This window comes from Rhinolophus sinicus, chromosome 3 (genome assembly GCF_057876585.1).
Source record: "Rhinolophus sinicus isolate RSI-liver-muscle chromosome 3, RSI-T2T, whole genome shotgun sequence".
NCBI lineage: Eukaryota > Metazoa > Chordata > Mammalia > Chiroptera > Rhinolophidae > Rhinolophus > Rhinolophus sinicus.
The window spans coordinates 189,493,290-189,520,285 of record NC_142503.1 but is presented as its reverse complement, the minus strand read 5'-3'; the positions used below and the strand labels follow the sequence as shown (position 1 = coordinate 189,520,285).

At 42.2% G+C, this 26,996-nt stretch overlaps 1 protein-coding gene across 11 annotated transcripts in view; it reads left to right on the top strand.

The window, feature by feature from the left end:
* Nucleotides 1-26,661, top strand: part of FOXN3 (forkhead box N3) — a 373,286-nt gene extending 346,625 nt beyond the window's left edge. For all 11 annotated transcript variants that reach the window (XM_019744763.3, XM_019744745.3, XM_074327057.2 and 8 more), the window contains 2 exons: nt 2,927-3,032; nt 20,042-26,661. In XM_019744763.3, coding sequence (XP_019600322.3) covers nt 2,927-3,032; nt 20,042-20,582 — 647 coding nt within the window. In that variant the 3' untranslated portion in view covers nt 20,583-26,661. The remainder of the gene's footprint in view (nt 1-2,926; nt 3,033-20,041) is intronic.
* Nucleotides 26,662-26,996: the final 335 nt, after the last annotated feature.

Genomic DNA, 26,996 nt, shown 5'->3' with positions numbered 1-26,996 from the left:
CAGCCCACCTGAAATGGAGAAAGCACAGCTGCCTCAAGACTGCCCCGTGGATATTGACTGTTGATTGTTGCGATGGTGATGATGCTGATAACTAACATGTAATTTTCTAAATAATCATGTCTTTATTTACTTACTTAGATCTCCAAATACTCTGAGATGAAGACCATTTTTGGTCCCATCTTATTTAAGTAGCTCGCTCAGGGGACACAGGCAGTAAATGACAGGGATGAGATGCAGACTCAAGTTGTCCAACACCAGAGTCTGGCTCTCAGCCACTATGCTTAAGACCACATCCTTCCTCAGAGTGCTTTAATGGTTTTCCCAATATCTGTGGGATAAAGTCTAAATGCACCGCATTCCTGCTACGACTGTATGCTTTAGCAAAATTACTTTTTCGTTCCTGTGCACATTGTGCTTTTTGCCACTTCTAAGCCTTGAATGTGTTGTTCCTCTGCCTACAGGAAGTCTTCCCAGATACTCCTTACTTTAGGCTAGGTGTCTCCATCTTTCATGCTTACAGACTCCCTGCCCCAGCACTCACCTTAGTATATTTTCATTGCCTCTAATTCTCTGTCTGTCCTATTTAACTGTGGTGACCCTGTGTCCCCTTTACCTAATACATAGGCAGGTACTTGGCAAAAGATTTAATCCATTAATTGGTATGATCTGTATAGGGGCCTGTAATAATTTTTACTGGCAAAAATTTCAGATGTGGTACAGATTTTAAATTCGTATGGTATTGATCGGGTGGTCTGTTCTATTACATACACTTGCTGCTCTAGATGAGATCCCGAGTGATAAATCAGGTAGTATTATCAGAGTTAGACTGAATCTGTGGTTATCGGACCATTTTCAGGAGAGTACTACAGCAAAATAATTGAAAAACCCTTTCCCACAATCCCCCAAACAGAAACAAAAAACCTGTCTTTTCAGGCAGCATGCATATTGACTGAAGCCTCTGCTTATAAACATCAGAGTTTAACTGGTTTTTGCCAATGTCTGTCTTTGGCAGTTATTGGTATTTTTCCACCTTTATTTTCTTCTAGAAGTTTTACAATTTTAGTTCTTACATTTAGGTCTCCGATCTATTTCTAATTAATTTCTGTATATGATATGAGGTTAGGATCGAGGTTCTCTCTTTTTTTTTTCCCAAATGGACCTTCAGTTGTTTTAACCCTCCTGTCTCCCATGATGTTCTTGATGCTTTTGTCAAAAATCAGTTGGTCATTTTAGATACCCTTCCTTTTGGAGAACTTACCAACTAAGCAAAGCATGATAATTAGCTGCCCTATCACATTATAACAGGTTGCATGCTTTGAAGATACTGGGTGAGTCTCCTGCTTCTGATGACCCATTACCTGAAATGAGTCTGTTGTAAGGAATGGATAGAAGTTCTTGATGTAGTGAAGCCGACTCCCACAATTAAATATGGTAAGAGATTGGGGAGATTCTGGAACAGCAGACTGCACTAGTAGTACTGACTTCAGGCACTAGTTTCAATTTTATCTCCCATCCGTCATTTGTAAAACCTAGTCATAAGAGCCTTACGCACACCTGGAAGAGTCATGGCAAAAATACTAGCAAGAGCTCCAGAATGCCTAAGGAATCAGCTTATGTACACTTATCCCCTTATCAAGAGTGGACATTCATCCTACATGAAAGACCTTTGATTAAAGGTTTGGAATATTACGCTCTTAGAAACCTAAAATTTACATGAGTAAAAAATAATGTATGCGTTTCGTAGAAAGTATCTGTTCCACACAAATAACATCAGCTTTAAAACCTTAATGTCCAGAGTGTTTTGGTTTTTTTTCGTTTTTGTTTTTTTTTAGTGTACGATTTTCTAGATGTTTCTTTGGTGTGGTCTTTGTTTGAGAAAGCACATTTATTCACCTTGCCGCTGTATGAGACTGCCAGAGGCTACAGGAACATGGCCATAGCTCTGGGAACTCTTAGGATGCTGATGGTGGGAGGGGGTCTTAGTGAACACTGTTCAGAAAGGGCAAGAGAGACTGGGGGACTTGTACAGTCACACAAGAAGAACTCAGATTAAATCCCAAGTGACCAGCTCTCGGTCAGCATCTCACTTCATGATACACTCCTGGCCCCATAGACACATGGGGCGAGTATTGGTAGGTGACTAAGAATATTAGCTGGAACCAGATGAACGAAACCACTGTTGCGACAGTCAGAAAAGAGCAAATATCAGGGATTTCCTGTGGTTGCTCTGTTTTGTAAATCCTCAGACTGAAAATCAGGTGGGTGTGAAGCCACTGTGGGTTTGTATGGAAAATGGACAGACTCTGATGGTCACTGGCAAAAGGTTTGGCTTAAGGATGGTTAAGTGGGTTAGAGGAGGTGGAATGATGAGAGAACCCAGGAGATTTGCGTGAGGGAAGAAGCTTCCGGGAGGAGGAAGTCAAGTTCTCCAGAGAGGGCTCTGGGTGATTTTTGAGGCAGAAGCCAGAGCCTCACGGTCAACCCTTCACTCCCAAAAACGTGGAGGAGGGGCCTTTCCTTGGGCAGCGGAGATCATTGTGAGAACGAACTGTAAGTGCTGAGGTGCCAAGTAGCTTATGAAATTGGCTTGGCTGTTGTATCTGGTTATCTTTTTCCCTTGTTGGATTAAGGACAAATAGAAAGATGTTCTCAGCTTCTGACCAGGACTGGAGAAGCATGAGGAAATGATGCTTTTGTTTGGTCACTTGCCATTCAGTTGTGTCAGAGTTCTTGAGATCTTGTTAGGATGTGACTGGAGATAAAAGCTTATATTTAATAAATGCAAGAAAATAATGTTTGAAGTCCTCTTCTCTTCTCTTCTCTTCTCTTTTCTCTTCTCTTCTCTCCATCCAAAATTTCTAACTCAGAATGGAAATCTTCACAGATGAACTCATGCATGGTGTCTTTTTCCTTTTTGCTTTTCCAGTTCCTCCAGGAGTGATACAAAACGGAACACGGGTTCTGAGCCGAGGGCTGTTTACCGGAGTCCGGCCATTGCCAATCACTCCCATTGGAATGACGGCCACCGTGAGGTAAGCAGGCGCTCGCTGGGCAATGCCTGCCTGAGGACTGGGAAGGCTATAGTGTGTCCCACGGAGCCCTTGATGGGATGGAGAAGACCAGCCTCTACGTAGTGGAGACAAACTGGTTTGGGTGTTTAAAAAAGTTCAAGTAACTCCAGGGACCCCAGTCCAAATGCCAGCTTCTCCTTCTCAGGCCATCAAATTATCCTGATCTCCAATCAAATTAAGATTTTTTTTTATTATTTAGAAGAACAAAGTGAGGTAAGGTAGACAGAAGGAAATGGTGGGCAAGTTGTTCATTAGATTCTAGGCTAACGGGCCTAGCTCTAGATTTAGCCCTGTCCCTTACCAGTCCTGTGACTTTGGGTGGATCTCTGACCTCTGTGGGCCTTAGTTCCCTCATCCATGAAACTCCTCTGCCTCCCAGAAGGGGTTGCAATGGTAATCAAATGCAAAATCATGGGTGAAAATTGCTTTGGGACATGATATGAAAATAACAGGTGCATCATTTCCCTGCTTCTGAGAATCAGGTCACTTGGCAAACCACGTGAACTCTTTCTCGGGAAAGGTCTTTCCTCCATCCTCAATTTCCACTGCCAGCCCTGGTTTAAGGTCCACCGCTGGCTTAGAACCCTCCCAGGGGCCAGCGTGGATGCCTCTCCTATTTGCCCTGCTGCTTCCCTGCCCACTCCCAGCCACCCACCGGCCACCACCGGACTGAGCACCTACATGTGCCTCTGCAGCTGTCTGTAGGAGCACCTTCCACAACTCTCACCACATCTCCCCCCTGATATTCCCCCTCCATCCTCCCGTCTCTGGAGCCAAATTTGTTCCCCAAATAAGTCCAGTCAGTATTCGCCCTTCCTACACAGTTTTCTCCATCTGGATTTCCCTCAGCCTCCACACACAAGGCAGTACTTCCTTCAAAGCCCGTCACAAAAATGATTTCTTCACGAAGCTTTTCTGAACATGGCCTCTGAGCCAGGCATCAGATGAATTTCTCTTTTCTTTGAACCCTATGCTCTGGTTATGTCCCTTTGATGCGTGATCCTGTATGGTAAAATTTCTCTGTGTGTCCCCCTCTGTCTTCAGTAGTTTGCTTGCTGAGGACAGGAGCTGGGTAGCACCCATTTGGCTGATGCCTCATCACATTGCACAGTGCTGGCCCCAAGCTACTCAGCTCCTATGACACTGAGCTGCATCATCTCCTGGCTTTTTCTCCTGCATTTAGGGATCACGTTCTCACCTGAAGGCCATTTTGCTTTCATAGTGTTTCATGTCCCAAAGGAAACCGACCCAGGAAGTCTGTTTAGGTGGGGCCTGAGGGAGATGCAAGGTCCACTGGCTTGTGTCTTTTAACTCTTCCAGAAAACCAACCTACTTTTGCCAGAATAGAAGTTGCTTGATCTTCAGTGCAGACACTGGAGTCTGGAACCGGATAAGCAGGGAAGTTCGTAGGAATAAGAGCATTAATAGAATTGTAAAACTACTTATCATTTCTGCTAACCTGACTTGGTGATACTTTCCAAAAATATATGGAAAGGGTCTTTTTGTTGTACTTCTCTAGTACCTCTCCTTGTTGTCCTTAGGTCAGTAATTCTTGAGTTCTTAAATGGTAAGCCTCTTCATGAAGCCAAAATATTAAGACCTTTGCCTCACATTGTGAGAGAGACATGCTGGTTTCTGTTGTGTCTTAAAATCTTTTCTGCCTCACCTCTCAGTTTACCTTTTTGGTTGAGAAGACTCTGAGCCTGTAGACTGTTTTCACTTGGAGCAACAGTATTTTCATTAGTGGATTATAAGTTTAGACTTCCAGTTTGTCCTCTTGAGCGCTCTTTGGGTGCTCTCTAGCGTAGCTCCCTGGGTGCCGCCATTCCTCGTAGAAGGGCACGGAACGGGGTGTGGGGAGGGAATTCTGAGACTGGGCTGGCCTTCAGCAGAAGCAGCCTCCTCATTTTAATTATTATCCTCATGGCGTATATGCTCTCAAATTTTACTGATTAGAATTCTCTAGGGGCATTATTTAAAATGTTCTCTCTCTTTTTTTTTTTTTTTTTCCTGGTCGTGGTTTGGTTAGAGGATAACAAAGAACTGCAACAAAACAATGAAGTCTTGGTACTGGCTAAAGAGTTGCCACTCATCCAGTCCAGTGGAGCCCCTCACTTTGGCTCCTTCCACAGTTAAAGACCACAAAGCAGGTTTCGGGTCCAGTCAGGAAACACAAAACACCATAGGTATTCAAACAGAGAGACTTTAATGTAAAGAATCATTAACCTGGTAGAAAGTGATTAACCAGGTAACTGGAAAGGGTATGATGGAGGGAGTAATTGCAGGAAGGAGCTATCTCCCCCGGGGCTAAGGGAACAAAGGGAAGAGGTTGGAATGACTGTTTCTCTGAGCTCCAACCAGCAGACCTCTGAGGAGGGCCGGCCCCCCCCTCCCCCCGCAATCAGCTGGGCTGGAGTGTCTGAGCTCAGAGGAGGGACGTGTGCAGAACCAGAGGGAACTCTGAGAGAGGGCTCCTGCTGGTGCAAGTGTCCCTACGGGAACATGAAGAAGTTGGTTCTCCAAGAGTTGGCAGAACTGCAAAGTGAATTCTGCAGCTACTACAGGAATGAACGTGAAGAGGCATTGCTGGGGTGATACAAGAACTGTAAACATAGGAAGGAGCTTGTCCCTTCTTCCTCCACCCCTTCCCGTCTCTATGGCACCCCCTGTTGTCCAAGCCCAACATGGAGCCAGATAGTCCAGCAGAAATGGGACTTGCACAGCCCAGCGCCAGCCCCAGTCCCATAATAGGAAATGCCGTGGAAGGCTGGGTTTGGGCTGAGTGACAGTAGCTTCACAATGGTACAACTTGCTCAAAGTCTGCCCACTACCAAAGCATGCATAGTCTAAGAGTGAGCTTCTTGAGCCTCATAGGAGTTTTGAGCAGAATCATTTCAGTAAAATATATAACCAGTTTGCAGAAACTAGGCAAGTTACTATTGGCACAAACAGAGAAACCATTAAAGAAAACCCTCGTGCACTCCCAGTACACTATCCACATTTTGCACCTTCCACAGATTTTTTTACCCCCTTCTTTCACCTCCCTTCGCACATCTCCCACTCCACTCTGGTTCAAGCCGTTGTTTCTCAGTCTAGTTGTGTAGGACACAGCTCCCTGGCCCATGCTGGTATTACGAGCCTTGCGCTCCCCCAGCTGAGGCAGTCCATCGCAGGTCGTCAGTCAGCGCTCACAGCAGCTCACGGCAACTGCCAGCCACTCAACGCTGGCTGCTGGCCACTCAGCGCTGGCCGCCGGCTGCTCACAGTGGCACATGGTAGCTTACGGCAGCACAGAGCAGCTCACGGCAGCCCCAGGGCAGCTCATGCCAACCTCCAGCTGCTCACAGCAGCCCAGCTCCGGGGAGAGCTGTTGTTCACAATCTTAGCTGTAGAGGGCGCAGCTCACTGGCCCATGTGAGAATTGAACCGGCGACCTCATTAGAAGCACAGCACTCCAACCACCTGAGCCACCAGGCCTGCGACCCCCACCTCCCTCCACCTCAGTTTTAAGAGAAATTAGGGAGAGATGTATTGCAAGCTCTGTAAGGTCAAGGACCCTTGCTTTTAATACCTTTGCCCTCTTTATGTCCCAAATGCTTGGCAAGTAGTAGGCACTCAGATGGTTTTCCAAAGAATGCCCATAAACATATAGTGACATGGGTATTGGCAGAATCAGTGTCTGTGTAAAACTCAGAACTGCTTGGGGGCGGGGGGAATCTTGTAGTTTAATTTTTTTTTTAATTTGGCCATATGTCAGTTGAACCAAATTCAGCTGAGGTTAAAAAGAAAACAGTTTCACAGAGAATGAAACAACAGTAGATGTCGTCTGCCAGACCACGTGGCAGTGACCAAGGGTGCCTGGGAGTGTTCAAATGTTTATGTGGGTTGCTGCCCCTGTCAGTTCAGCTGGGGCGGAGCGGGGGGGCCAGAGTCATTAGCACCCACTAAAGACCAATTTCCTAGTCTGCTTTGTGTGACAGGTTTTCTGTGTGAGTCTAAGCGACTTCTCCTTAAGTGAAAATATTTGTCTTTCAGGGTTTTTTTTCCCCTCCACTGAGTGGCAAAGGCCATGTTTGTTTGTCTTAACTCTGAAACCGTTATTGACATAGATGAAGTGTTACTTTTATTAGCTGATCATTACACAGCTTGTATTTGCTGGGTTCCTTTGCATATAATTATGATGTGAAATCTCCTTGTAAGAGTATCTGTCAATAGTGTAATTGACTTTACAGTGTTGACTTTTTACTCAATAACCTCAGAGATTGGCCCATCCATACATGTTGGAAACCTGCTTATTTTTAAATCTGCCTGGGCATAGAGTCCTCAAGACACATTACCTTAAAATAACTGCTCACATGTCTTCAAGTTTTATGCCTGTGTATTCTGGTCCCTCCCAGCGAAACTCCTGGCAGAGAATATGTTGAATGGAACAAACAGTTAGAGCCCTGGAACTATTTCTGGCCATCTTGGGAAATGGGAGCCCCAGGTTTCTTACATGTATAGCATTATGGGATGCCTCCCAGGTAGGGACCATAGCAGTTCTCCTGGACCTGGGCCATCTTGCTTTCAACTCTAAGGGTTCTTTTTGATGCCAAGTGACCACTCAGGTGGTAGAGAAGAATTAATCCAGGGCTTTCCAGAGGATTAGGAGAGAGTTAGAGAATGGGGTTCTTCAGATGACAACAGAGCCTAGAAATTGCACACATGAACTGAGAACCAAGTTTCCCGGGTCCATATCCTATGGCTGTGTGACCTTGGGCAAGTGTATCTCGCTTCTGAGAAAACCATCATCTGTCTCATGGCTTATTAGTGATAACACAGTGATGTGCCTGGCATTATGCAGATATTTGATAAATACATAATGCGGAAAAACAAACAAACAATCTGATTCAGAAATGGGCAAAGAACTTAAATAGGCATTTCTCCCAAGAAAGATATACAAATGGCCAATAAGCATGTGAAAAGATGTTTAACATCACTAATTGTTAGGGAAATGCAAACCAAAACTACAATGAGATGCCATCTCATACCCATTAGGATGGCTACTATTAAAAAGAAAAGAACAAGTGTTGATGAGATGTGGAAAAATTGGAACCCTTGTACACTGTTGGTGGGACTGTAAAATGGTGTGACCGCTATGCAAAACTGTGTGGAAGTTCCTCAAAAAATGTAGAATTACCACCTGATCCAGCAATTCCATTCCTGGGTATATATCCAAAAGAATTGAAAGCAGGGTCTAAAAGAGATGTGTGTATATCCATGGCCATTGCAGCATTGCTCACAACAGCTACACTGTGTAAGTGACCCAACAGATGAACACATAAGCAAAACGTGGTCTATGTCCACGCAATGGAATATGAGTCAGCCTTCAAAAGCAAGAACATTCTGACATATGCTACAGTCTGAATGAACCTTGAGGATGTTACGCTGAGTGAAATAAGCCAGTCACAATAGGACAAATACTATATGATTCCATTTATATGAGGCACTTAGTAGTCAAAATCGTAGAGACAGAAAATGGAATGGTGGTTGCCAGGGGCTGGGAGGAGAGGGAAATGGGGAGTTATTGTTTCCGTGGGTATAGAGTTGCAGTTGTCCAAGATGAACAGGTCTGGAGATGGATGGCGGTGATGGTAGCATAATATTATGAAGGTTGGGAAAAAAGTAAAATTAATGTGGACAGCCTTGATTCATCCAGCCTGCCCTCCATAGTCCTTCCCAGGTCCCCTTTCTGAGTGCCCCAAACCCCAAGAGAAGGCTTAGATTGAGCTTCTTATGCCACCTTCAGGACAGTGCACATTTGTGGTAAAGCCATTGGTCTTGAGGGGTTACGGCAATAGGACTACCAGTCTAAACCACAGTATATTATAAAATTATAAGTTCCATGTAATCAGTATCTAAGGCTGCTTAATTTTATTTGGATCTCTTAGGACCTCAAGGGAAAACTTCAATTCCCAGGGTACATGAAGCAAGTCAGGAATGAATGGTCCTATTGTAATACAAAACGGGAATGCTTAAGGTTCTGTCAAAACGGAGCTGTCAGGAAAACCCACCTGTCAGCCTAAGGTCTGCTCCTGACCACAGTCTTTGTCTTTCCCCTTAAGAAGGTGTTTGTAATACAAGTTTAAAAAGCTGGCGCAACCTTTGGTATTAAGATAGGATGTGGTCTGATTATACAGCTTGCGGGAAAATTTGCCACTGATCTTTTTTGTGTGTTTTGTTTTTAAAGACCAAGCACCCGTCAGCTTTTGTCTTCTGAAATCATGGTTTTTGAGGGCAACTTTGAAACTCAGTATTAGATTATGCTTGGTGATGGGAGAGAGAGGAGGAAACACTAAAGGGATAGATTAAACGGAACAGAAATAAAGAAGACCAGGAGGCCTCTGTGCGCTTGAGTTCCCACTGGGCCCCCTGTCTAGGCCTTTTGTCTGCTTTGGGCTCTTCTGGTCCAGAAATCTAAACAGTGACCACTGAACTTACTGTGTCAAATTTGATCAACATTCTAGAGTTGCTTCTCGTATTTCAAATCAACGGCATTGAGTCATGCCTTTGAAAGTCGTGGTGGCTTTTCCTATTGTATCTGAAAATCCTCTGAACTCCTGATGATTCTGGCCTGTGCCAAATGCAAAACAATTGATGGAGGAGAGTTTTAGGATCATTCCTTTTTGTGTTCTGTGATCTAAATGCAGAGAGGGAGTCACATTTATCTCAGTGGTTTAAGGGAACAGTATGTAGCTCATGGAAGAAAATTTTACCCCACCCCCAGCCTGGAGATGACCGCCTAGGTGAGACTTCTAGGATTGTTGAATCCATATGCTTCTCAGGAAGGTCTACCCAACTAGAGCAGGTATCACAGGCCTCTGGACCTGCTGTAATTATACTATGCATATAATTAATAGATCCTCATGAACCCACCACCCAAGTGAAAAATGAAAGCTTTACTGACACCTTTGTCTTCCCTGAAAGGTAACCTTAATCCCAGATTTTGTACATACTGTTTCCATGCTTTTAAAAGTGTTTTTGATATCCGTAAACAATACGCTGTTTAGTTTTGCTTGGTTTTGAGTTTTATGTACCTGGAACGATATATGTCTTCTTTTCTAACCTGCTTTTTACGCATTAAGTTTATTTGTGTAATTGAATCATTTTTTGCAGCTTTATAATATTTCATTCTGAGGCTATACCACAATTTTTTTGAGAAGACAGTTGAATCATTTGTAGTTCTTTGCTATTACAAATGGTGCTGCTATGGAAATTCTTGTACATGTCTCCAGTTTTATTTAAGATTCATGTCCAGGTGTGGAATTGTTGCTTGGTAGTCGGGTATGTATAGGCTCAACTTTACAAGATAACGCCAAGTTGTTTTCGCAAGTGTTTGTATCCATTTTATACTCCTGCCGCACTGGCAGAGTGTGATAGTTCCCATCCTCTACGTCTTCACAGACATTTGGAACTGTCATGCTTCGTAATTTCAGCCAATCTAATGAATTGTCATGGTATTTCATTGCGTTTTCTTGTTTCTAAAGATGTTGCACAGTTTTTCACATATTCAATATTGGTTGTTGGAGTGTGCTCTTTGATGGGTTTGCCTGTTCAAAATTTTGCTCATTTTTCTATTGGGTTGTTTCTCTTTCTCTGTCTTTATAGAGAGTTCTTTATATATTTTGAATATTAATCCTTTATTGATTATATGTGTTGCAAATAACTTTTTTAAGTTTGTGGATGGTTATTTTATTCTCCGAAATAGTATCTTTTAAAGAGCAGAAGTTCTTAATTTTCATGCTTATTAATCATTTTTTAATGAAATCTGGTGTCTTAAAAAAAAATCCCTACTCCAAGATCATATAGTCTTGTGTAGTTTTTATCTAAAAAAAATTTTAAGTTTTTCCTTTCACATTTAAGTCTGTAATCCATCTGGAGTTAATTATTTGTATATTTATTTCTTCCAGCAACCTTGCTAAATAAACTGCCTAAGTAATTCTAATAAGTTATCTTCTGTAAATAATGGTGGGGTTTTTTCTTTCTAATTCTTGTATCTTTTATTTTTACTGTCCTGTTGCATAATTCAGGACCTCTGAGTAAAAGTAATGATTATAGACATCTTTATGTTTGTTATTTTAAAGGGAGCTATATTATTGATTCACAATTGATAGAATGTTATAGGTATTTTAGGAAATATACTTTATGATAACAAAAAATTCATTCTGTTCCTAGTTTTACTATATTTTATCATCAGGGGTTGTTGAATTTCATTTTAAAATGTTTCCATCATTTAAAATAATTATAAACTTTTTCTTTCATTGTTTTACTGTGGTGAATAACTATAAATTTCCCAGTTTTAAATAAAACCAGCGTTTTTGAGTATACTTGCTTGTGATACATTATATTTTGTATGTATTGCTAGGGTTGGTGAGCAAATATTTTATGCATGAATTTTGCATTTTTGTCCATGCCCCATTTTTCATCTGGTTTTATTCTCATAAATTTAGTTAAGAAATATTCACGCTTAGATTGTTTGGAAGTGATTATGTGAGACTGAAATTGCTATTGCTTAATGTTTGATGAAACTTGCTTTCCAAACAGTCTGGGGCTGATGTTTTGTGTGTGTGTGTGTTTTTTTGTGGGTTTTTTTTTTGGTTTTTTTTTGGAGGGATGATTTTTAACTGTTGATTTAATTTTTAAAATGATCGTAGTGTGGCTTATTTTTTTTATTTCTTTTTGTATCCACTTTGGTAACTGGGAATTTTTCCATTTCACCTGAGTTTTAAAATATATTTGCATAAAGTTACTCATAAAATTTGTTATGTTTTTAAATGTCTTTTTAGTTACGTCCCTTTTTTGTTCTTTATTTCATTGTAGCATCTCTCTCTTTGCTTAATCTTGCCATAGTTGTTTTTGTTGTTGTTTTTTAAAGAACCAACTTTTGCGTTTGGTTTTTTGGGGTTTGTTTGTTTGTTTGTTTGTTTGTTTGTTTGTTTGTATGTTTTTAAAGAGGACACAGCTCAAAGTGGCCCATACAAGGATCAAACCAGCAACCTTGGTGTTAGTAGCAACGCACTCTAACCAACTGAGCTAACCAGCTGCCCTTGTTTTCTTTTTTAGCCATCTCTATTTTGTATCTGTTTTCTAGTTCATTGATTTCTCCTATTTTCTTTATAATTTCCTTTCTTTGGATTTTTTTTTTTTTCTTCGTCTGGATTGGATAATTTTATTTTAAACCTTTTTCTATAAAAATTTGAGGTTATAATTTACTTGAAACTACTGCTTAATTGGATCCCACAGGTTTGATACCTTTTATTTTCATTATTGTTAACAACTCAAAGTATTTTCTAATTTCCACTTTGATTTCTTTGACCCACAGGTATTTTTAGAAGTGCATTTTTAAATTTTCAAACCTACATGGAGGTGGTTGTTTCTTATTTTTGCTTTTAGTTACCTCTTGAATATTGATTACTAACTACAATGCATTGTGGTCCGAGAATTGATGTGTAAGATACTGCTTCTTTGAAATTTGTGGCAACTTGCTATATGTTCTAATGTATGTCAGGTTTTATAAATATTCTGTGTGCTTCAAAATAATATGCCTTCTCCATTATTAGCACGTTCTATATATGTCCATTAGAGCAAATCTTTTATATACTAACTGTGTGTGTGTGTGTGTGTGTGTGTGTGTGTGTGTGTGTGTGTGTGAGAGAGAGAGAGAGAGAGAGAGAGAGAGAGAGAGAGAGAGGTAGAGAGAGGTGGGGGGGGAGACAGGGCTAATCAATTGAATACTGAGAAGGACGTATTAAAATCTCCTGTTACCATGTGGATGTGACTCTTTCTCCTTGTAACTTTCAGTTTGGGATGTTTATATTTTGGAGCTATCTTATTGGAGGTATTCATATTTAGAACTGCTTTTATCTTCCTAGTGGATCAAACCTTTATGAATGTTTAATGACTACTTATAGTAATGATTTTTGCCTTAAAAACTTGTGTTATCTGGTCTTAATACAGCTACACCAACATGGCATAATACAATGTTTTCCATTCTTTTATTTTTATGTTTTAGGTTTGTCTCTTGTAACAGCACATGGCTTTGTGCATGTGTGTTAATCATCTTTACCTTTTTAACAAAGAGTTTTAGCCCATTTTTATTGACATATTTGGATTTATTTCTATCATCTTAGTTTGCATTTCTGTTTGTCCCACTTTTTCCAGATTCTTTTTCCTTTCTAGCATTATTTGAAGTTGATCAAGATTCTCCCGCTACTCGTTCCTTTTTTCTTCTTCTTTCTAATGGTTTGGAAGTTACACGTTTTGTTTCTCTTCTTTTAGTGTTAATCCTGGAACTTTTAACATGAATATTTTAAAATGTTTAAAGTTAATCAATATCTTTAACCTCCTGATCAATACAAGGCCCTTGAAATGCTTTAATACCTATTCTCTACCACCCAGATAATATATTACATTTGCTCAGTACTTTGGTTCTATTTCAGTTTCTTTTCTTTTTTTTTTTTTTTTAACTCAATCTCATTGCTATGTTGTTCAGTCAATACTTGATGACATTTTCTTTGCTTATCCTTTCTTCTTGTCTCTCAGATCTTCTTTTTTGGATCATTTTCCTTTTTCCTGAAATATAGTCCTAAGAAGTCCTTTAGTGAATACCTGTTTTTAATTGAAACCCTGACTTTTTGTTTGAAAATATTTTTTTTCCCCTCATTCTTGGAAGATAGTGTTACGGGATATGCATTCTAGGTTTACAGTTACTTTTTTATCTCTTACTTTGAGAATATAGTTCTACTTTTATCTACTTCACTTTATCTTAATTGGTACTCCTCATTACGTGGGATGTTTTCCTTCTGTGACTTTCCAATCTTCTCTTTTTTTTTGATGCTCTACAGGTTGACTCTGATGTGTCTAGACATGGATTTCTCTTTATTTATTCTCCATGGGATTTGTTGGCTCTCTGAGGCTGAAGATTTGTACCTTTCATCAAACCTAGAAAATTCTCAGCCATTTTTCATTTGGGATTTGGATTTTCTTCATTTTTCCTTTTCACTCTGGAACTCCAGTTAGATTTAGATCTTATTATTATATTCCATATTGCTGAATTTTTTCCCCATATTTTTCATCCCTTTGTCTCTCTCTGCTGCCTTTTATATAATATCTTCAGATCTGTCTTCTAATTCACTAGTTTTTCTCACTATCTTTTCCTATCAATTCCATTGAGTTCTTTAATTTCAAGGAGTATATTTTTTCACCTCTAAAAATTCTATTTAATGCTTTCCAAAATCTGTCTTCTTAGTTTTAATAATCTGTTCTTCTTTTCTAATATGTTTCAATACCATTTATTTCTTTACACATACTTTACATTCTGTATCTAGTTATTTCAATATTCGCAGACTTTGCAGTTCCGCGTCTATAGTTTCTTTTTTCTGTTGTCTCTTTTTGATGGTGCTTTATTTCTTTTGTGTTTAATGCGTTTTTGATTACGAATCTGTGTTCCTTAAAACCTTACCTGTGGGAATTCTTTGTGGCCTACGTTTAAAGTTAGGTTCTTCCAGAAAGGGTTCGTGTTTTCTTCTAGTAGGCACCACTGGGCATTTCAAACTAAATTTAGCTTGCTGTCTTTGGTCCACACAGAATTCTGGCCCCATCCCCGTAAGATTTCAGGCGTGTGGTGAAAAATTCTCAGGGGAGGCTTTCCTTGTCTCCAGTTCCATCTGGAGCTAAGGTTAAGGCTGACTTTATCCACATTGCCTGTGAAGGCAGTTAACTTTTCCCTAGGACACCCATTGAGGGTGTTGTCATTCAAGTGTCCTAGCTTTTTACGTGGTAGTTTTACATTTATGTATTCCTGGTGACCTGTTTGCTGGCATGTGTGGTGATTTTCAGTTATGAGCTTCTACTCGAATATTTGCTTGAACTTAATCCGTGGGGATCCTAATGACCTAAATTCAGGTGGCTTTCTTGAAGAGAGGATTTGTTTTTCAAACTTCTGCTGGGAGCCTGAGAACCACTTTAACCCCTTCGGAGGAGCCGCAGTAACCATGGAGCTGCCAAAATCAATCTTCCTGTCGCTCCGTCCCCCTCACCATTGAAGTTTGGGCGCTTGTCCCAGTGCTAGGGGAAGCATTTGCTCCAAGAAAACCCTGGTTTTCTTGGTTGTGTGCTGCTCCCACTTCAGAGTATTTATTCTTTTTCATTTTTTTATTCTTTTGAATTTGTCATGTGTGCGTGAAGTTCTTTTGGTACATGTGTGCTGTGTGGGTCTCTAATATTCCCTTATTCTAGTGAACCCAGCGATGACTTTGAAATATGTTGCTGTACTTTATTCGGGATCTTTTGTGTGATAGTTGGAAGAATGCTTTCCAAATGTCTTCTCTGCTACCTGGCTGAAAGTGGAAGCCTGTGGTCTTCTTTTCTCTTCCGGGTCTTCCTTCCTGTGGTTGGTCCTGGACAGAAGTGTTGCACTCGCTCCAGCTCTCAGACTGTATCTACAACCCCCTCCGCCATTAATTCCACCTGCTTCTTTGCAGGTGTGGCAAACGATCAGCGTTCTCAAGGAAATCCTAGGAAGGACGTCTTCCTCCTAAATGATAGCCTCTAGGTCTAAAGCCATTGGTTCCAGAGAGAACCCTAGTGCACAGGTGAAAGATGGAGGCGACACATGCTGACTGTACCATAAGGGAATAAATAAAGAACGGGGAGAGAAAACAGCAAATTGGCTGTGTCCAATCAGAAGCTATACCTTAGCTTGTGAGGTGCAAGCATTGCTCATTCTCAGGCTGCACTATTGTGATTTCTCACCTTTTATGTTCCCATCTATTTGACGAGAGAATGAATACCAGGTTTTCATTTGCAATGAATAAAATGGGGTTTTGTTGAGGCCTAGTAAAATCAGGTGGCTTTAATTTATGCTAACATGATGACTTTGAGTATTGTTACATACTATAATTCAGCTTAAACTGAAAACTTGCAAGCATTTCAAATGTATCGTGTGTTCATTTTAAGGGAGGATATGTGAGGCGGTGGTTAGAAATTTACCTTCCAATATGTTCTGGATGGCTGGTTTCTTCTTGAAGCATTTGGCGCCCTGTCATGACAACCCCTGCATTGGGAGGGTTTTGACACCAAGTCGGTGTCGCTGGCTTGCCACCAACATGAACAACATTGCATCGTTATTAGTGATTGAAGGAGCTTGTCACTTCCTACTGAGTTTGTGTGTAATTTATGGATTATGAGCCCATACTAAAATCTCAGGGAAAGTTCATTGTTATCAAGCAAAAAAGAGACACCTTTATATTTTAATTTGAGCTCCCTGAAGTTACGTCTGTGTACCTGTTTTCATCCAGAAATATTGTCAGTGGATGTATTGGTTTTCTGTCTTCGCCACAGTAAATGTCCTTCCCCAGGGAAGACATTTCAAATTCCTGCTTGAATGGTCTTTGAGAACTGGCTGGGCCAACTTGAACAAGTCACGGGGCTCCCTGAGTTTCTGTGTATCCGTAACGTGGTTGAGCTGGGCCAGGGTTCCAAGGTATGGGTTATAGCATCACCGTTGGCACATAGTGTGAGTCTGGGCAATGTCAGAGACTCTGCATTGCAGAGCACTGATTCATGAGCTATGGAAGTAGGATTTCTGGACAGGAATTCCCACCCGTTCTCAGGAATTTTTTTCCGCTTTCCCGTTCCCGAATCCCAAGATATAAATTGTTATCTGTGCTCCACGATGAATCGTTTCCACAAAGTGACAGCCAATACTACCAACCACCTGGGTTCAAGGAGCCGATTTTCCTGATTTCCCGAGAACAGGTGGGAATTCCCGCCCGGAAACCCTCTGTGGACGTGGTTTTCCTTTCTGTTCTCCTTGAATTCCTGTGATGTCTTTCAGAAGAATGTTTCAGTTGGTTTTAGGGTGGGCATCTTCACCTCTCCGAAGCTTACTTTTCTCCTTTAAGTAAGAAAAGTTCTCAGGCCCAGAACTTTTCCTCTTGTAATAGTGTGGAGCTAAAATGTTATATCATTGCTTTCATTCTAGTGTGTTTCTCCCACTTGGGACCCCAGACTTTTTATTTAAAAAGTTTTTAAATCTGTGGAAAGGAAAGAAAAGCATAGTGAGCACTATATGCCTTTCACCTAGATTCACTAAGAATTAACTGCAGTGCTTGCCTTATGTCTTACTTTCTTGCTCTCATGGTTCTCTCCCTTGCCATATATGTCCAGGGAGGTATCATATTCTGCTGTAACTGGGGTACTAAAGTGAGTCATAAGCCCCATGTTATTAAAAAGTAAGGATTCAGAACTGAATTGATTTTTCTGGAAGCCTAGCACACAGCCCAGTGTACTCATCCAAATGTAGTTGGGTTCACTCTGAAACTGTTTCATGCTAGTTCAGGAGGCTCATTACTGAATTAATTTTTGGATTTTGCCGTGGTTACCTGAAACAGCAAAGATCAAGAGAACCATTATACGAGACTTTCATTTTCATTTGCCTTAATGATTATTAATAGCTACCTGTACAATTAATTACATTAACCAAGTTTCATATTGGGTAACACCTTAAAGGAATCTTTTCCTAGCCACTTCTATGTACCTAAGACAGAGCCAAGAAACAGGAAGTCTGCAGAAAGTAGATATCGCAGAAGCCATTCCCCAAAGCTCAGAGGCTGTCTTTACAGGCAAGCGCATGAAGAATTTCTTAGAACCTCTTTACTCTTACTTTATGCTGCATTCCCATAAGTCTCCTGAGCCAGAATAGAAAGAAAACAAGACACTCAGGGTAAGCATGTCACAGCAGTGAACAATCTGACAGCAAGAGAGACCAAGTCAGAATTCTCACGCACCACAAAGAACCATCCTCTGTGCTTGGAACTTTCATTTTGCCACCCTGCCCTGTGAGGTAGAGGGGCGCCTGCTAAAGGGCACTAAAAAATAATGCTGGGATGTGAACAAAAGCCTGTCTTGCAAGCCAAGCTCTTTCTATAAGGACTGGGAGGCCATGGCACAGATCTGGGATCACAGTGCGTGGGACAGTCTGGGGCCCTTTGGAGCCTGCAAGGACTTCACTGTTTAAACGCACACATGGTAATTGTTGAGGTTTATCATGATGGTCTTGAGACCTCTAGCAAAGGTTGAGTTTTGATACTAACCCTCATGTATTTTGCTGGTGCCCGTCGCTGCGCTGGGAAATATCACCACCAGCTTAAGTTTAGCAGAGCACCCTAGTCCCTGGAACACAGGGAGGAGGGAGACCCTTTGGCCTCGCTCCCTGCCACACTATTTACACCAGGGACTCTCCTCCCCCCCTGCTTGCTGTCTGGGCTGCCACCAGGGTCTCGCTGAGCCTTGAGGTTCACAGGGTGGCAGGAGGGAAAGGGGAAGGGCTCACGACTTTCTGTCTCATTGGTGGCTCGACCCCATAGCCTTCCCACTGCTGTATCCTTAGGCAGTATCCACAGTCATCTTCCCAAACTTCCTGCTCTCTGCCGCACAATTCCATCAGCTCCTACACTTCAGTATATCTAGCGTATGTCCACTCTGCCTGGCACAGTGCTAGTCATTGGGGACATATCAGTGCAATAAAACATCTCATCTCTCTCCTGCCCCATACTTTCAACCCTCACTTCAGAAGCCATGTCTTCCACAGACCTTTTTCTTGGACCCTCCCCTCCCCCCTCCAGCTATAAGTAGCCCTTCCCTCCTGGGAATATTCATCTCTCTGATCACAGCTCCTTCTGAACGCCTGCTGTGTGCCAGGCACCATCAGAATTACAGCAGCCATCAGGACAGAATCAGTGCCCACCCCAAGATGTGGCCTGACCAGGAATAAGCATCACAGTCCTCAGTCTTATGCCAGGCCCTGGTCCACACACCTGCAGGCATTGACTCACATCCTTGACCCCGTGAAGTGGGTGAAATTACTATTCCCACTTCGCTGATAAGGAAGCAAAAAGGAAGTCAGTTCATTGCTCAGAGGTAAAGAGATGATAAAATAATCAGAGGTATGATGAATGCGCTCGGACCCTACTGAGAATGTATAGCGGGACCCAGTTATAGGGAAATTGGAAAGGAGTGAGAGTTGGTCTGATGTAGCGAGGAGCTCAAGCTTGAGAGTCAGACTTTGGTTTCAGTCCCAGCCCTGCTACTCATTAGCTGTCTGTAAATCACAAAACTTTTCCAGCTCCTTCTTCTGGCATCTATGAAATAAGGATGCTAACATCCAGTTTTTAGAGCTAAACGCTAACTCTGCAGACTCTGCATGGCCCCTGGCAGGTGGTGAGTTTAGTTGATGGTAGCTTATGGATCCCTCATCTGTGATCTAACTAGGACTTGCTTCTCTGACTGTAAAGCATCATCCTGACAGTGTCTGTATGTGATTCCACCTCAGACGCCTCCCCCAGGACCCTCCCTAAGGCCCTGCATTCATATCAGGTGTTCAGTGAATATTTGTAGAATGAATGAACGAGGAAGGAAGTGCGTGAGTGAATAGCTGTCATCACATAGCAGGTATCTCTTTTGCTCAACACCAGATTCAGTCTTCTGACAAAAGGCTCCTAAATGTAGCAGCTTTATAAGGGAGTGGGCTTTTTTCTCTGAAGTACCCAGCCAACGTCGCCTGGCGGTGTCTACTCCTCGGCGTTGGCGGGTATGCGAAACCCAGCACAGCTTGATTTTTATGGTTTAATATAAGAGACTGCGTTTCCACCGCTGTCACTTCAGAAGAGTGTTGTTTTGACGTCTCAGCCGCCCAAACTGAGTGAAAATGCCAATGATGGGAGATAAGCAGGAAAGACGGAGGTGGCGGGATTTAGGACCCAGTCTTCAAAGCAGCGCCACCTGCTGCCCCCCCTGGTTGGCAAATTGCTAGATTGCACGTCAGGCGGTGGTGGGCTGTGATCCAGGGGGGCTGCCAGGCGTCTCATCAGAGGGCTTTAACCCGTGTCCTCTCTCTGTCTCCCATCCCTCCCCACTGCCCTGTCCCACAGGAACGGCCTCCCCGGCTGCCGGATGCGGACTGAGAGCGAGCCGTCCTGCGGCTCCCCGGTGGTCAGCGGGGATCCCAAAGAGGATCACAACTACAGCAGTGCCAAGGCCTCCAACGCCAGGAGCGCCTCGCCCGCCAGCGACTCGGTCTCCTCCTCCTCGGCCGACGACCACTACGAGTTTGCCACCAAGGGGAGCCAGGAGGGCAGCGAGGGCAGCTTCCAGAGCCACGAGAGCCACAGCGAAACGGAGGAGGACGACAGGAAACACAGCCCGAAGGAGGCCAAGGACACCCTGGGGGACAGCGGCTACGCGGCCCAGCACAAGAAGCGCCAGCACTTCGCCAAGGCAAGGAAGGTCCCCAGCGACACGCTGCCCCTCAAAAAGAGACGCACGGAAAAGCCCCCCGAGAGCGATGATGAGGAGATGAAAGAGGCGGCCGGGTCGCTCCTGCACTTGGCGGGGATTCGGTCCTGTTTGAATAACATCACCAATCGGACGGCAAAGGGGCAGAAAGAGCAAAAGGAAACCACAAAAAATTAAAAACAAGTCACTGATTTGTTTTGAACTTACGGCCATTTGGTTTCAGCATGTCAGGAGATTTCTAATGATTTGTGGCAATATCAGCAATTTATTATTATTTTTTTTTTTTTTTTTTTTTGGTTTGGTTTTCTTTTCTTTCTTTTTCTTTTTTTTTTTTAATTTGTCCCCTTTCTTTGTTTTGGACCCTTAAGAATTTTATTTTTAAAGGAGATTGAAGCCATAGAACTCATATTGACACTCAGCTGTTTTACAAAAGCTTTTCATTATCTGAAGACAAAACCGAAAAAGCCAAAATGACCATTGTTTCCTCCAGCTTGTCAGAAACACGTGGCTGAATCCACAGGGATGTCAAGGATAATGCCACGGGAATACCCATATGCAGCACCTAGAAGGCACGTGTGCAAAGGAATCATCCATCAGGCCCAACCCTTAGGTTAAAAGGTCAGGATGTCCACCCAGTTGGGTTCACTCGCAATTGGGGGAAAGGAAGAGCCATCCATTCCCCTAGAAGCAGTCCCAGGCTTATGGCACCAGTCAACAAATTGTGCCAGGAAAACCCTTGACGTTGCCACGCAGAGTGCAGGAGGGGGTCGGTCACCTCTGTGCTTCTTAATCGTGAAGCTACCTAACATCTTATGAGGTGGACATTAGACGGTGTATATACACCAGGTGTCAAGAACTAATGAGAAGAAATGGGCTCAGTTTTTAGTAATATTCCTAATCATTGAATTCTGTTCTATATTAAATTAAGAGAATGCTTCACAAGCCATAAGCCTGTAGGTTGGCCCTGCACACGAGAGAACGAGAGAGAGAGAGAGAGAGAGAGAGAGAAGTAAACATGCAGAAAACAAGCTATGTCTTCTTAACTGCCCAACTGAAAATCAAGTCCAAGAAATTACAGTAGCTGTTAAGGAAGGAAATAATGGCATATATCTTTTTCTGTCTGTCAAAACTATTTGATCTAAATGAAAACAAACAAAAAGCTACAGAACCTGCCATTAGTATTATGGTGTATTTGAAAAAGATGAAAGGCACATTGATGGACAAAAAAAGAAAAAAAAAAACTCCCATACTGCCCTCAAAATGGGAGTTTGCAAGTAATGTCAGTCAGGATTCATCTTTGCAAAAATCAGTGATTTCCACATTCAGCCAGTGTAGCCAGCAAAAATTTCTGATCCACAATGCATGGATTCCTTCAAAAAAAAAAAAAAAATCACAAAAACACAAACTTTTTTTAATTCAAAAATAACAAAGTTCTTGTAAGGTAAATAATGTATTTAGCATGAAGCATGAATTATTTTCATATAAATATAGAAAATAGAGAAAAGGCTATGCCTCTAATTTTTAAGCCCTTAGGCTTAGAGGTTCTTTTGGTTTTCTTCTTTTTTCTTTTTTTTCCTTTAATTTTTTTGTTTGTTTTGTTTTTTTTCCCAATTATTTTGTTTTCATTTTTGAAGCAGGTGTTTAAGGTTTAACCTTCTTCAGGGACAAATTCTGACTGTTGGGGAACTTACTCTGCAATATAAAAATATTCATGTTCCGATAGGGCCTGGGTGGTGGAGCTCCGTACTGCCTTGTCTGCACTTCAGCCCCGACCCCCTCTGATTCTCTGTTGAAAAGTGTGTCCTTTCTCTGTCTGTACATGTTTATCATGACGCAATAATTTGAGGGCAAACTTAGTAGTGAGTGTGTATGATAGAATCAAGAGAATTACGGGACGCTGACTTGAGAAAACCATGACTGAGATTTGGTTCTAGGAAAAAGGCAGTGAATAATTATGCAAATTCGCCAGGAGAAGGGGAAACACACTAATGGGCCTTATTGGACGAGGGTGTGAGTTAGGGTACATGTGAAGGAGGAAGTGACACAGGTCTTGGAAGGACCAGCCCCCACAGTTTTCCTGTGATGCCATCTCACGGTGGGAAGGAGGGGCCAGCCGTCTCTACCACCTCAGCACACGAACCAACCTGGAATTAAGCCCACCTTGATTGTGAGAGCTGAATTTAGACAACAGGACGATGTCATGCAGACCAGAAATTCCTATTATCTTTGCCTAAAAGAAATTATTTGGGGAGATCAAAAGAGAAATCTGTAGAAGAATATGATCTTCCACCCAAATGGAGGGAAACTTAAACAAAAACACCCACTACCATGGCTCAGGATATGATGGTGAGGGAAAGGGAGGGAATTGGGGTGTTCTCAGTCTTTTAAAGGGGGAATGTGGGCCAATGTGGAGCCAGCCCATCTGCCAGCACCAGGCACTGTCAGAACCTCCACCAGCCAGGACCGTGGAAATGAACTGGTGCATGCCCCGTGCTTATCTTCCTCTGGGTTGCTGATGAGACACCCTGAAAACAATCGACACCTATACAACAGGTCACATTTGTTACCTGAACCTGAGCTCTTCCAGCATATTTGTTCGGGGTACAGATGGGAATAAGGATGTATTTTTGAAGCACTCTGTTCCCTGCATCTCACATCTGACACCGCAAAAGCCATCCACAGCTGTGGAACCTTAGCAACACTTTGTCCCCTGACCAAGCCCAGGAGACCCCCACCCCAAGATAAAATTCAGACTTCCCTCCTGAAAGGCAGAGTACACATTCAGGACTTTTTCTGGCAGGGGACTTCTTCCAGTTAAAACCCCCACAGTGGGCTGTCTCCCCTCATTTCATTTTTCTAAAGGAGCAAAGACCTCTTTTAGAAAATAATAAAATGCAATGTGTGTGATTTACTTTTCTGATCTCTTTGAGAAATAGATAACTATCTTATAAAAGTGTGTTCTTAACTCCGGAACCACTCTTCTTGCATAAATACCTCATCGGGCAGCTTTCTAAGTGTTATTTTCCTGAGTCTTCCCTCAGTCCCTTCATAGGAGCTGCTGGGAGATTTCCGGGGGAAACTTTAGTGAGGGTACTTTTTTCTATTTTTCTTCTGTTTTTGGAGGCATACACATTATGCATAACCAAAACAATGGCTCAATTGTGTTTAACTTTGTATTTTGATTGTTGAGGGGGGAAAAAAGTATCGACGTGTATGTGGCCGTTTGTAGTGAATTCATTGCAGAATGAGGTCGTCCGTGTCCTCACCAAGCCAAGGGGCAAGAGGCACCCTCTCTCACCCCCTCCTCCAAGAGCAGTAGAGAATTTAAGCACAAACCTATTTGTGAAAGAATATTTTACTCCAGTGTAATTTCACTTTAGTCTTGGAATTCCTTCCCAAATGTCAGGTGTTCTTTTAGCTTCCAAACTAGCATATGTATTCATGAGTCTGACAGATCGCCCGAGCACCAGTCTAGGGGTGTGGTGGGTTTGCTTTCATTTGTCCTGCTGGGAGAAGTGGCGTTTCCTGTGTCATTCCAGTATCTCATATTCACATGGGGCAGGGGGGAGGGGGAAACGGGAAACTATAGCAATATTTAAAGATGCTTTGGAAAACAGCCGTGAACACTTCAGCACCATGACATCCACAGTTATTTGCTGTTGGCCCTTGGACACATTTAAGAGAAAGAGACTGTGGCTCTTTTTTCTTAAATGATATACACGTAGACAGTTATTTTTATGCTACTACAGTTTGTCTTTTTATCTTCATCTAGTACTTCGTGGAAAGGGTTTGTTTGCATCATAGATTTTTTTTCCCAGCCTTATAATAATAACCATAAGTTCCTACTTCACCCTCCTCCTCTCTAATCAGTATACTTTCAAGAGTTCTTTGGTAAAGCTGTCTGAAACGAAAATGAACCCAACCCACGTTCAGAGGGTGGTTGGAGACAGCCGTGGCCAAGACAGCTGTGGCAAGTTTCAGTCTTTGGGACTGAGTTTTTAAGAAGGAATGTGTCGGAGGCCTTTTCCAAGAACTGATTTATCTTGTAGAGGCATTCAGTTTGTCTGGCGCTTGCTGGGCATGGCGTTTATTACCATGGTGGGGTGGGGAGGCAGGTTCTGGAAGAGGCCATTGCGCTGAAGGGTGTTTCTGCCTGAGGATTACGTTCCGCCTGTGGGCTCTATAGAGTGAAAACCACCCGGATGGCTTTTGTGCCCAGCTCAGTCCTGGGACATAGCAGGACTGCTCAATGCCAAGTGCCGTATCCCACACACGAGTGTGGGCCCTTAGCCTCTCATTGAAGGGCTCTCGGAGAAGGAATCAGAACTACATACAAGTGACCTACGTGGGAGGGTTTTCCATATGGGACTGGATTCAATTCAATGTGACTTCTCTTTCCCTTTAAACTTGATTCAGGTTGGGAGTCCTTTCTTTCCGGTGGATCACAGCTGCCCAGATGTTGCAATTTATTTTTATGTTTCTGTAGAGAAGTATTTTTCTTTCATCTTCAGGATTTTTGCCACCAAAAGAATACATTTGAACTCTGTGTCCCCTCCTAATTGTGACTTAACCAGTGTTGACAGTTAAATCCTTAGTGTCGTAGGTCCCGGCCCTCAATACTATATCAAACACTGTTATGCACATAATGCAGCACTGTGATCTAATTTAAATAATACTTTTTTATTATTTATACTACTATATATAATATACATCAACACTTTTGCTATATAACCTAAGTGGATAACCCTCTTTTAGTTACCTGCCAAACTGGGACTTTGGTTTCTATTGCAGTTAACACAGTTACAAAGTTGTAATGGTGTCTTTTTTTTTTTTCTTTTCTTCCTCTTCTTTGTAACGGAATGTGTAAATCAAAGTATATATACATTGTATGGTGTTCCTGTTTCTGGAGTTTCACAAGAATTTACACATGGCATTCAGTGTTCTATATAGACCCGCCTACCGTTGTGAATTCATCTGTTCACCCCTCTTCCTTCGAGAGAGTACCTGCGATGGTGGTTAACTCCTTGTTTTCTCTCTCCTATTGGTCATTCTTGAATTAAGCACAGACTTGTCAGCTCGGTTGCTTTATCATGAATAATGCGTGTGACCTTGCCATTAGCTTCACTGACCAAAAACTAAGGAAGGAAAATACGATTTTTAAAACAATCCACCTTTTAACGGCTGAAACCGATGTGTCTATGGTGCTGTATCCTGCTGTCTGTCATACTTTTGAAATGAGACCTAGGTGAAAGCTCACTTCTGACTTACTGTGATACGCTCACAAGTACCCTTCCTTTTTTGTTTTGTTAGCGTTGAAATCAAGACTATTTATTTGGAGTATATACGACAGTGTTTTCCACTGTATTTTCATTTGCAAAAGTTGAGAACAGCCTTCCCTATCTTTTGCAAATAATTAATATTCCATATTGGATTCTCAAAGTCTTCGATATGGTGAACCTATCAAACCTAGAAATCGTATTTCATCCTTTCATTACTGTGGCCTGAGTTCCTCACCTTACCTCCCCCCCTTTTTTTTAGATGAAACGTAGCACAGTTACAGTTATTTAAACATTAAGCTTTTCCTGAGTATGTATGTTGAGGCCATCGGAGCTCATAGCTGATTCAGTAACCAGTTTCATGCTGTGTCATTCACACTCACTACTTCTGCCATGGTGAAAATGTGGAGGAAAAAAAGTATCTGTGTGTGTCTGGGAAGCATTATACACTTGTACATTTTTTTTATACTCTGATTCTGTAACATTTCTGAGTTTTGTTTTTGTTTTACAGAAAAATAAAATCTATAACAGTGATAAAGCAATCAGAAGACCAAGAGGTTTACTGTCACTGCGTAGGGTCATGTGACCTTTGCTGGCCAATAGACCTACATGGCCAAATTAATTTACTAAAGTAATAATTTTTCAAAAGCCAATTTTTTTTCCTGTTTTTTCTGTATGAAACTGCCAATATCATGAATAGAAAGGGAGAACCATAAAGGAGAAAGAAAGTTATGTTCAGTTGTGTTTATGTTACCTGAGGGAGCCATGTGGAGGCGGGGCAATCGGCCGACCTGTAGGGACCTGATAGTGTTGCTTTGGAGGTGTCCATACCTGCATTTCGCATCCTTCGTATGTAATCATATTGCCAAAGACAAACTATTTCATCATTTATTGTAAATAACACTTTCCCCCAGACCTACCATAAAGTTTCTGTGATGTATTGTCTTCCAGTTGCAATAAAAATTACTGAGTTGCATCAATTGAAGAACAATGCCACGGAGTATTGTGTGCGCTGCGTCTCCATGTGCAAATGCAGAGCAGGAAAGTCGGTTCTGTTTCTTCCCTGTACTAGGATGTGCGTGTTTGTCAGTCCTGCTTTTAGGATCTCAGCTACACGTACTGTAGCCATCCTCGTGCACGCTTTCCTTTCCATGGGTAACCACACACCTTTCTGCAAATACACAAGTGCACAGCCCAAGGCTGGGCTCCCCTGTGGATCACAGGAATTCCAACTCTGGTCTAAAAAGTTGTTGGACCCTTGTCACTGTCGCCCAGTGGTTACTAGGAAAGAGTTGGTGCTAAATGAATGCTGCTT